At 50.5% G+C, this 11,833-nt stretch overlaps 1 protein-coding gene across 1 annotated transcript; it reads right to left on the reverse strand.

Moving 5' to 3' along the window:
* Nucleotides 1-1,739: 1,739 nt before the first annotated feature.
* Nucleotides 1,740-7,079, reverse strand: LOC130266965 (tetraspanin-15-like). Its single transcript, XM_056516220.1, has 3 exons — nt 6,920-7,079; nt 4,188-4,373; nt 1,740-1,938 (listed from the first exon to the last, which is right to left on the reverse strand). The coding sequence occupies exons 1-3, from the start codon at nt 6,998-7,000 to the stop codon at nt 1,933-1,935; spliced, it is 273 nt and encodes a 90-aa protein (XP_056372195.1). The 5' UTR covers nt 7,001-7,079; the 3' UTR covers nt 1,740-1,932.
* Between the last annotated feature and the right edge of the window lie 4,754 nt (nt 7,080-11,833).

Consider the following 11,833-nt stretch of genomic DNA (forward strand, 5'->3'; position numbering starts at 1 on the left):
GCAGGAAAGGATCAGGAAGGGATTGAGAAGGGATTGGGAAAGGATTGAAAAGGATCAGGAAGGATCAGGAAGGGAGTGGGAAGGGAGCGGGAAGGGATTGAGGAGGGATTGGAAAGGATTGGGAAGGGATTGGAAAGGACCAGGAAGGGATCGGGAAGGAGCCCGAGGGTCTCTCCCGGCACAAAGCTCCAAGCAAATTCCAGATTTCATAGAGAAACTTGCCGAGGAAATCTTTCTCCGGCTCTGGATGCTGAGTCAGGAAGAGCTGCTCAATTCTGATTCAATTAACGCGGCCGTTAATGAGCTCATCAATCCAAATTCCCAAGGAACGACGCTAATTCCCACAGAAACCTTAAGGATCGATAAATCCCTCCCTTAATGATCTCCAAAGTTTTGTTCCTCATTAATTATCCCCAAACCTGGTTATTCCAACCCAAAATTTGTGCCATTTAATTCCTGCCCCTCCGGAGCACGAATCCCACGGGGTTGGAGTTTCCAGAACATCAATCCCGAGGATTTGGGATGTCGGGAACCGCCTGTTCCCTGTGGAAAAATGGGAACGGAGCCGCTGCGGGGGCGGGAGATGGATGGAGCCTCCAGCAGCCCCGAGCGGGCACAGAGCAGCCACAAATCATCCAGGAACAAGAATTCCAGAGGGAATCCCACGGCTCCGGGGAGAAACGAGCCCGGATCCTTCAGAACACGAATCCCAGAGCATTATAAATACAAATCCAGGTTTAAACATGAATCCCAGAGCCTTTGGAACATGAATCCCAGACCTTTATAAATATAAATCCAGGTTAAACACAAATCCTAGATCCTTATAAACACAAATCTGGGTTTAAACATCAATCTCAGATCCTTTAAAAAACTTAAGTCCAGGCTTAAACACAACCCTGGATCCTTTAAAAAAACACAAATCACAGAGCGTTATAAACAAAATTCCTAACCCTTTAAAACAGAAATGCAGGTTTAATCACGAATCACAAATCCTTATAAACACAAATCTGGGCTGAAACACGAATCTCAGATCCTTTAAAAAATATAAATCCAGGTTTAAACACGAATCCCAGAGCCTTATAAACAAAATCCTTAATCCTTTAAAATAGAAACGCAGGTTTAATCACGAATCACAAATCCTTATAAACACAAATCAGGGTTGAAACACGAATCTCAGATCCTTATAAACAAGATTACCAATCCTTTTAAACACAAATCCAGGTTTAAACACAAACCCCAGATCCTTATAAAAACAAATTCGGGTTTAAACACAACCCTGGATCCTTTAAAACAAGATCCCAGATCCTTTTAAATGCAAATCTGGATCCTTTCAAACACAAATCCCAAATCCTTTTAAAGACAATCCCAGATCCTTTTGAACAGAAATTCGAGATCTTTTAAAATGTGATTCCAGATCCTGTTAAACACAAATCCTGAATCCTTGCAAACACAAATCCAGGTTTAAACGCAATCCCAGATCCTTTTGGACACAAATAAACATCCTTTTAAAAATGGATGTGAATCCTTTTACATCCAAATCTGGATCCATTTAAATCCAAATTCAGATCCTTTTAAACACAAATCCCAGATTCCTATAAACCCAAATCTGAATCCTTTTAAAGACAACCCCAAATCCTTTAAAACACAAATCCTGGATCCTTTTAAACAGAATCTCAGGTCTTTTTAAATCCAAATCTGGATCATTTTAAGTGCAGTCCCAGATCCTTTAAAACACAATCCCAAATCCTTTTAAAGGCAAACCCAGATCCTTTTAAAGACAATCCCAGATAATTTAAAACACAAATCTGATCCTTTTAAACACAATTTCCGAGTTTTTTTCCATAAAAACCCCAAAAGCTGCAGCTGCCAGGCCCAGCTCAGCTCCAAGAGCTCCTCCAGTGCCTCTTTCCCTGATTGCTTTTGTTCCCGGGATTAATCCTGGAAAGGACAAAGCTCTGATTGCTGTGCTCCTTTCCCTGCTCCTTCCTGTCCTCAGCAATTCCCAGCTTTTCACCTCCCGACTCCCAAAAACCCGGGCTGGGCAGCCGGGGGAGGCGCTTTCCTCGGGAATTCGCTTTTCTTTGGGAATTCGCTTTTCCCTGGGATCCCCTAAACCATGGAGGTTACTCTGAATTCATGGAATTCCCTCCCTGGGATCCCCTAAACCATTGAGGTTACTCTGAATTCATGGAATTCCCTCCTTGAGACCTCCCAGAGGTGGTTTTGACTCTGAATCCATGGAATTCGCTCCCTGGAATCCCCAAACTGTGGAGATAACCCCAGATCCACTGAATTCCCTCCTTGAGACCTCCCAGACTCGGGATCCATGGAATTCCCTTCCTGGAATCCCCAAACCACAGAGGCGACCCCACATCCATGGAATTCCCTCCCCCTGATCCACAAACCATGGAGATGACCCCAGATCCACGGAATTCGCACCTGGAATCCCCAAACCACAGAGGTGACTTCACATCCATGGAATTCCATCCTTGAGACCTCCCAGACTCCAGATCCATGCAATTCCCTCCTGGGGATCCCCAAACCACGGAGGTGACTCTGGATCCATGGAATTCCCTCCCTGGAATCCCCAAACCATGGAGGTGACTTCACATCCATGAAATTCCGTCCTTGAGACCTCCCAGACCCTGGATCCATGGAATTTGCTCCTGGAATCCCCAAAACATGGAAGTGACTCTGGATTCACGGAATTCCCTCCCGGGGAGCCCCAAACCATGGAGGTGACTCTGGATCCATGGAATTCCCTCCCGGGGAGCCCCAAACCATGGAGGTGACTTCACATCCATGGAATTCCGTCCTTGAAACCTCCCAGACCCTGGATCCATGGAATTTGCTCCTGGAATCCCCAAACCATGGAAGTGACTTTGGATCCACGGAATTCCCTCCCTGGAATCCCCAAACCATGGAGGTGACTCTGGATCCATGCAATTCCCTCCCTGTCATTTCCAAACCACAGAGGTGACTCTGGATCCACGGAATTCCCTCCCAGGGATCCCCAAACCATGGAGGTGACTCTGGATCCATGGAATTCCCTCCCTGGAATCCCCAAACCATGGAGGTGACTTCACATCCATGAAATTCCGTCCTTGAGACCTCCCAGACCCCGGATCCATGGTATTCGCTCCTGGAATCCCCAAACCACAGAGGTTACTCTGGATCCACGGAATTCCCTCCCAGGGATCCCCAAACCACAGAGGTGACTTCACATCCATGGAATTTCACCCTTGAGACCTCCCAGACTCCAGATCCATGCAATTCCCTCCTGGGGATCCCCAAACCACGGAGGTTACCCCAGATCCACAGAATTCCCTCCCTGGAATCCCCAAACCATGGAGGTGACTCTGGATCCACAGAATTCCCTCCCAGGGATCCCCAAACCATGGAGGTGACTTCACATCCATGGAATTCCGTCCTTGACACCTCCCAGACCCTGGATCCATGGAATTTGCTCCTGGAATCCCCAAACCATGGAGGTGACTCTGGATCCATGGAATTCCCTCCCTGTCATTTCCAAACCACAGAGGTGACTCTGGATCCATGGAATTCCCTCCCTGGAATCCCCAAACCATGGAAGTGACTCTGGATCCACGGAATTCCCTCCCGGGGAGCCCCAAACCATGGAGGTGACTTCACATCCATGGAATTCCATCCTTGAGACCTCCCAGACTCCAGATCCATGCAATTCCCTCCTTGGAATCCCCAAACCATGGAGGTGACTTTGGATCCACGGAGTTCCCTCCCGGGGATCCCCAAACCACGGAGGTTACCCCAGATCCACAGAATTCCCTCCCTGGAATCCCCAAACCACAGAGGTTACTCTGGATCCACAGAATTCCCTCCCTGGAATCCCCAAACCATGGAGGTGACTCTGGATCCACAGAATTCCCTCCCTGGAATCCCCAAACCACAGAGGTTACTCTGGATCCACAGAATTCCCTCCCTGGAATCCCCAAACCACAGAGGTTACTCTGGATCCACAGAATTCCCTCCCTGGAATCCCCAAACCATGGAGGTGACTCTGGATCCACGGAATTCCCTCCCGGGGATCCCCAAACCACGGAGGTTACTCTGGATCCACAGAATTCCCTCCCGGGGATCCCCAAACCATGGAGGTGACTCTGGATCCACGGAGTTCCCTCCCGTGGATCCCAGCCCGGGCCGACCCTCACCGCCCGGAGCAGGGTGCGGTTGTCGCGGAGGCTGCCGAGCATTCCCACGAAGGACACGAGGAACACGGTGATTCCCAGCAGGAGCAGCAGCACGGCCGGAGCCAGGAAAATCCCTTCCAGGGTCCTGTGGCGCTGCCGCTCCGCCTCGGCGTAGATCCCCACGCCCAGGATCAGCAGCCCCAGCATCTGCAGCGGGATTTTCGGGATTTTTAGTGTTTTGGGGGATTTTCGGTTTTGGGATTTGAGGGAGAGGGGAAAGTGGGAGGTGTCCAAGGGTCCCCATGCTCAGGATTCCCAGCCCCAGGATCTGCAGTGGGATTTTCGGGATTTTTAATGTTTTGGGGTATTTTCGGTTTTGGGATTTGGGGTGGGAAAAAAGTCTTTGAGGGAGAGGGGAAAGTGGGAGATGTCCCAGGATCCTCACACCCAGAATCAGCAGCCCCAGCATCTGCAGCGGGATTTTCGGGATTTTTAGTGTTTTGGGGGATTTTCGGTTTTGGGATTTGAGGTAGAGGGGAAAGTGGGAGGTGTCCAAGGGTCCCCATGCTCAGGATCCCCAGCCCCAGCATCTGCAGTGGGATTTTTGGGGTTTTGGAGGATTTTTGGTTTTGCGGGTTTTCAGGATTTGGGGTAGGAAAAAGTCTTTGAGGGAGAGGGGAAAGTGGGAGATGTCCAAGGATCCTCACACCCAGGATCAGCAGTGGGATTTTTGCGATTTTTAGTGTTTTGGGGGATTTTCGGTTTTGGGATTTAAGGGAGAGGGGAAAGTGGGAGATGTCCAAGGATCCTCACACCCAGAATCAGCAGCCCCAGGATCTGCAGCGGGATTTTTGCGATTTTTAGTGTTTTGGGGGATTTTCGGGATTTTTAGTGTTTTGGGGGATTTTCGGTTTTGGGATTTGAGGTGGGAAAAAAGTCTTTGAGGGAGAGGGGAAAGTGGGAGATGTCCAAGTATCTTCACACCCAGGATCAGCAGCCCCAGGATCTGCAGTGGGATTTTCGGGATTTTTAGGGTTTTGGGGGATTTTCGGTTTTGGGATTTGGGGTGGGAAAAAGTCTTTGAGGGAGAGGGGAAAGTGGGAGATGTCCCAGGATCAGCAGTCCCAGGATCTGCAACAGGATTGGTGGGATTTGAAGGATTCTGGGGTTTTCAGGATTTTTGGGATTTGAAGGAATTTTTTGAGTTTTCCAGCTACTCAGGATTTTCAGGATTTTCGGAGGTTTCAGGATTTTGGGGGATTTTTAGGGTATTGGGAAAAACATCCCAGACACATCAACAGGGTTAACGAGGCTTGGAGGGTTCTCGGAATTAATTGGGTTGCGATTATGTAAATGAGGCCGGAATTAGGTCAGGCTGAAAGGCTCCCAGGAGCCGCAGAATTCCCGTGGATTCCCTGGAGCAGAATTCCCGGCTGGGAGCATCCCAGGGATGGAGGCAGGAGGGCTTGGAGCTCCAAAAAATGGGGTTTTTTGGGGTTGTTTTCCCGTTTTTTGGATCAATCCAAGCCTCTTGTCAGTGGATTCCCCATGGAGCTCTCCCAGAATTCCCCCAAAATCTGGGAATTGTCCCAGGGTTCATCCACAATTCCCAAAATGGAACTGGGGGGAAAATCTTGCTGGTCCTTCAACACCCCAAAAATCTCTGGGAAACCCCAAATTGAGCAGGGTCAGCTCCTTGGGAACCCAAATCTTGGGATTTCCCCCAATTTTTTTGGAATATTGACCGAATCGCACCCCAAACTCCAACCTGAGCCAGAAATGTGGGAGAAATCCGGAATTTTGGGGGTTTCTGGGAATGTTCCAGAGGTCTGGCCCCTGAGAGCTTTCCCACCCCACAGAGCCTGGGAAATTCGGGAGATATTCCCAAAAAAAATCGATTTTTGGCGATTTTTGGCGCAAGCCCCCAGGCACAAGGGTTGGGCCGAGCTCGTTCACGGCTCAAAAAGAAATAAAAACAGAAATTAAAATCATTTCCGGGCACCTGCGGAGGAATTTCTGTGCTCACACCTGGAAAATCAACCCCACCCCGGGGTTATTTAACCCTAGGGAGGAAATATTTGGAAATAAAGTCAGAATTCTGCAAAACCAGCCCCAAAAAGAGACCCCAGAGTGGGCGGAATTCCTGGTTTTCCCCTCCCCTCTCCCGCAGGTGTTGGCACCTGCCAGAAATCCCGCCCCGAGCAGAGTTCAGGGGTTCAAAGCCTCCTGAAATTCACTTTATTTAGAATTTCTCCCCCAAAAACGCGGCTCAAACCCCCTCGATGTCCGCAGGGGGTGAAAAAAAAAGTGGAATTTCTGCGGTTTTTTTCCTGCTCCAAACGGGACTCGCTGCCACAAAGGAATCACAGAGAGGGGGTGAGCTTGGAAAACACCCCCAAAAACCGCGGGTTCGCCCCAAAATCGCCCAGTTTGGAGCCCAAAATGCCCCAAAATTGCCCAGTTTGGAGCCCAAAATGCCCCAAAATCGCCCAGTTTGGAGCCCAAAATTGCCCCAAAATCGCCCCAAAATCGCCCAGTTTGGAGGCGGGCCCGGGGCTTGGAGACTCCGCGGGTTTTCCTCAAGGATTTGGGGCTTTGGGAAGGGAAAATTGGGACACGAAAGGGGCCGGAAAATCCAAATCCGCCCCGCGGGGGTGGGGAAACACCGGGAAAAGGTGGGAAAACACGGGAAAAGCAGGAAAACACAGGGAGGAAATGGGGGAAAATGGGGGAAAAACGGGAAAAGAACGTACCGAGAAGAGCGTGGCGTAGGCGGAGAGCGCGAATTTGACGCCGTAATAATAAAAGTGGGAATCGCGGCAGGTCCGCGCCATCCCCGCGGCTCTTCCCGGCTCATTCCCGGCTGGAATTGCTGCGGGAATTTGAACTTGGCCGATTTCCGCCCGGCAGGGGCAGAGCGAGGCCGCCTTAACCCTTGAGAGGCTGCGGGGAATTCCTGCGGGGAGCTGGAACAGGAAAGGGGATTTTCCACCCGGGATTATCCCGGAGGAACCCTCCGAGCCACGCAGGGCTCTGGAATTTCTTTTGATTCCCTCGGATTTTCATCTTTTGAACCCCTGGGATTTTGATTTTTTTGGATCCCACTCGGATTTTGATCCTTTTCAGCCCCTCAGATTTAGAATTTTTTTTTTTTATCCCCTCAGATTTTTTTTTTTTAATCTCCTCAGATTTACTTTTTTTTTTTTTTTTTTTATCCCTTCACATTTTGATTTTTTTAAAACTACAATTTCTTTTAATATTTTGTCACCGTCACTTTGAACAAGCTGGAGCAAAAACTTCACCTCTGAAGGAAAGAGAAATTCTTTCCTAAAGCGCTGAGCTCGGCTGAGGGGAGGAGGTGGAGGGAATTTGGGTGACCCCAACCAAGGGGAGACCCTGGAAACCCCAAACAGGGGAGACCCTGATCAGTAGGAGACCCCTAAAGAAGGGGAGACCCCAAAGAGGGAAGATCCTAATCAAAGGGAGACCCCAATTAAGGGGAGACCCTAAACCCAGGTGAGACCCCAAACAGGGGGAGACCCCAAACAAGGGAGACTCGAACCAAAGAGACATCCCAGCTAAGGGAAGACCCCAACTAAGGGAGACCCCAAAGAAGGGGAGACCCCAAATAGGGAAGATCCTAATCAAAGGGAGACCCCAATTCCAGGTGAGACGTCAAACAGGGAGAGACCCCAGTTAAGGGGAGATGAGAACCAAATGGAGACCCCAAACAAGGGGAGACCCCAATTCCAGGTGAGACATCAAACAGGGGGAGACCCCAAACAAGGGAAGACCCCAATTCCAGGTGAGACATCAAACAGGGGGAGACCCCAAACAAGGGAAGACCCCAATTCCAGGTGAGACATCAAACAGGGAGAGACCCCAGTTAAGGGGAGATGAGAACCAAATGGAAACCCTAACAAAGGGAGACCCCAAGTAAAGGGAGAGCTCAAACAGGGGGAGACCCCAAATAAAGGGAGACCCTGATCAAAGAGAGACCCCAATTAAGGGAAGACCCCAAAGAAAAGAGACTCGAACCAAAGAAACATCCCAGCTAAGGGAAGACTCCAACTAAGGGAGACCCCAAATAAGGGGAGACCCCAAATAGGGAAGACTCTGATCAAAGAGAGACCCCAATTAAGGGGAGACCCTAAACCCAGGAGAGACAACAGGGGGAGACCCCAAACAAGGAGAGACCCCAGTTAAGGGGAGATGAGAACCAAACGGAGACCCCAACAAAGGGAGACCCCAAAGAAGGGAGACTCCAAACTGGGGAGATCCTGATCAAAGGGAGATCCCAATTAAAGGGAGACCCCAAGTAAAGGGAACACCCCAAACCCAGGTGAGATGTCAAACAAGAGGAGACCCCAAACACGGAGAGATGAGAACCAGACGGAGACTCTAACAAAGGGAGACCCCAAAGAGAGGAGACCCAAATTAAGGTGAGACTCACACCAATTAAGGGGACACCCCAATTAAGGGGACACCCCCGTTTGCAGCCTGGCTGCTGCCGAGGGGCCGTGTCCGGGATGGAATTCCCGACCTGGCGATTCCAGGTTTTCCCGGGAATTTCGGGCTCACTCCCCTTCTTCCCCAAACTTCCTTTGGGATAACTCGGAACACCCCGAGCACATCCCGGGAATTAACACCGAGATCCCACCCGGGGTCACCTCGTTCCCAAAACATCCCGGATTCGGCCCTGGGGCGGGCAGAATTCCCACATGGAAATCGGGAATGACCACAACGATTTTATTCCCCTTAAAAACTCCTTAATTGGAATTTTTTTGGAATTTTTTTCCCAGCAATTCCCCATCAGGGCATTGACCCGGATGATGTTTAACCTCTCTTCCAGCCCAGCGGTGAAATTCCCTGCACTGGGAGCAGAGAGCTCCTTTTTTTTTTTTTTTTTTTTTTGTCTTTCTCTCCAAGGAATTCAAATCGAATTCCCTTCGCTTTCCCTCCGGGAGGAGCAGAGGCCGTTCCGGCAGCGGAAATTCTCCCTTTCCACCTCCAGGGATGAACAAACAGGAACCGACCTGGAATGATCCATTTCTTTATTCCATTTATTCCCTTTATTCCCTTTAATGGGCAGGGCCCTGCTGGACAGGCCTGGGGAAAAGCGACCCCAAAAATTCGGGATCAAAAATGGATCCCAAAATCTCTCCTGGAAGAGGATTTGGAGCTTTGCCCTGGGGGAGCAGCCCGGGGCTCATTCCTGGGTTTGTTCTCCCGGCTGGAAGCGCCGCTGGAGCTGCAGGATTGATGGGATTTAATCATTAACGGGGCATCGATCCGGGAGGGAATCAGGGACGGGGGTGGGGAGAGGGAAAAGGGGAAAGGGGAGAGGGAAAAGGGAAAATAATGGGGAAATATTGGGGACAAGGGAAAGGGGCAAATAAAGAGAAGATTGGGGGAAAGGGAAAAAGGAAATGGGGGAAAGGGGAAATGGAGAAATAAAGGGAAAAGGGAAATGGGGAAAAGGGGAAAAGGGGAACAATGAAAGAGGGGAAGGAGGAAAGGGAAAAGGGGAAACAGGGAAATGGGGAAAAGGGCGGGGTGAGTGAAATAGGGTAAAGGGGAAATGGGGGGAAAGGGGGAAAAATTAGGAATAAAGGGGAAATAGGGAGAAAGGGGGAAAGAGGAAACAAGGCGAGAGAAGGCAAAGAGGGGAAAAGGAAAATCCGGGATTCAGGCAGCTCTGGAGTGAGGAGGGTTTAAATTCAAGGCAGGGTTGTAAAATCCCTCCCCAGTTTAAGGATTAAATCCTTAAAGTCCCTAAACTACCCCTGGGATATTTTCATCCCTCCAGGAATTCCCAGGGAGATAAATCCCAACCTGGGATGCTCCAAACTGGGAACTTTCACCCTCTGAGTGCCCCAAAAACAAATTAAAAAAAAAAAAATTCAAACCAACCTGGATTTAGGAAAAACTCCCCAATTTCGAGCTGCAAAACCCCCACGTGCCCAGCTGGGGAGCTCAAAATCCCAAATCCAGGCTTGGGGGAGGGCTCCAAATCCCGAAATCACCCTGAGAGGAGGAGGAGGAGGAGGAAGACAATGGGATTAAGACCCGCCCGGAAACCCCTCCCAGGCGCCAAATGAGGATTTAAATCCCAGCCCGAGGCACCTGTGCTGGTTCCATCCCAGCCAAAATTCCAGGGAAACGCCAGTTCCAAGGAAAAGCCAATTCCAGGGAAAAGCCGATTCCAGGGAAAAGCCGATTCCAGGGGGTTTCGGGGTTCGGAACCCGCAGCTTTGATTTGGGGAGGAGGCAAAGCCTGAAGCTGCTCCAGCTGCTCCTCATTCCCGAATTTTGGGATCCAAACCCTCGACCGGGGTGGGTGGGACCTCCGAGGATGGAAAATTCCCGACTCCGGCAGGACAAGGATGGAATTTGGGATTTGGGTTCGGTGTCCCCGTCCCTGAAAAGGCTCGGGAAGGCTCCGGGATGGAATTCCCGACCTGGCAATCCCAGGTTTTCCCGGGAATTTCGGGTTCCCTCCCCTTCTTCCCCGACCCCCAGCAAATCCCAAACTTCCTTTGGGATAACTCGGAACACCCCGAACACATCCCGGGAAATAACACCGAGATCCCACCCAGGGTCACCACATTCCCAAAAAAATCTGGTTTTCGGGGCTGCAGGGATGGAAAATTTCTCCTTTTTGGGGTGAGTTGATAAAAGACAACAAAACCTTTTTATCATCGCCCTCCAAAAAGAGGAATTGGCTTCCCACGGGGCTGGATTTCACCATCCCTCAGCCCTGGGGCCGGCAGAATTCCCACATGGAAATTGGGAATTATTTAATTCCCCATAAAAAACCCAGAATTTTAATTTATTTTTTTTTTCATTAATTCCACATGGTTGGAGGATCCCTGGGAATGGGAAGGAGCAGGAATGTCGGGAATCCACGCCTGGAGCAGCCCTGGGATCAGCACAGGGATCCAGGGGATCGGGATCGGCTGAGCCAGAAAACCCCTCGGGTGTCCGCCCCAGATCGATCAATCGATTGATCTATTGACTGATTGATTGATTGATTGATTGATTGATCGATTTCCTTTCAATTCAATCCTTTCCAAAGGAAAGAAAACCTGAAATTCCCTCCAGATTCCAAAATTCCCTCGCCGATACCTCCGTGCTCCTTCCAGGACCTTCTCCCATGGGGACACCGCCCAAAATTCCAATTCCTTGCCCAGGGAAAGATCCCGATCTTCCCCCCGGGAGCTGCCGAGACTTTTCCCCCTTTTCCCAGCGGGAAACGGAGGCAGGAGGGAGGGATGAGCTCCTGGGGCAGCCGGCGATGGAGGGAAGGGGAAGGATTTCCTGGGAATGGCTCTGAGCGCTTGGGATTCCCGATCCCCCCTCAGCCGGGAGTCCCTGGCTTAGGGCTCGGCCTTTCCCAAATTTCCCAAAATCCCGGGGAGAGACCGGGGTGGGGATTGGGAATCTCATTCCCGGAATTCCCATTCCCAGCTCCCATTCCCCCATTCCCAGCTCCCATTCCCAGCCCTCATTTCCCCATTCCCAGCTCCCATTCCCACATTCCCAGTTCCCATTCCCAGCCCGCATTCTTCCATTCCCAGCTCCCATTCCCCCATTCCCCCATTCCCAGCTCCCATTCCCACATTCCCAGTTCCCATTCCCAGCCCGCATTTCCCCATTCCCAGCTC

The sequence above is a fragment of the Oenanthe melanoleuca genome, unplaced genomic scaffold (genome assembly GCF_029582105.1).
Source record: "Oenanthe melanoleuca isolate GR-GAL-2019-014 unplaced genomic scaffold, OMel1.0 S390, whole genome shotgun sequence".
NCBI classification, from domain to species: domain Eukaryota; kingdom Metazoa; phylum Chordata; class Aves; order Passeriformes; family Muscicapidae; genus Oenanthe; species Oenanthe melanoleuca.

Coding starts and splice junctions, on each gene's coding strand:
- LOC130266965 (XM_056516220.1), bottom strand. CDS start 7,000: ATGGCGCGGACCTGCCGCGATTCCCACTTTTATTATTACGGCGTCAAA. Junction 4,374..6,919: donor CCTACGCCACGCTCTTCTCG/GTACGTTCTTTT, acceptor ATCCCGCTGCAG/ATGCTGGGGCTGCTGATCCT.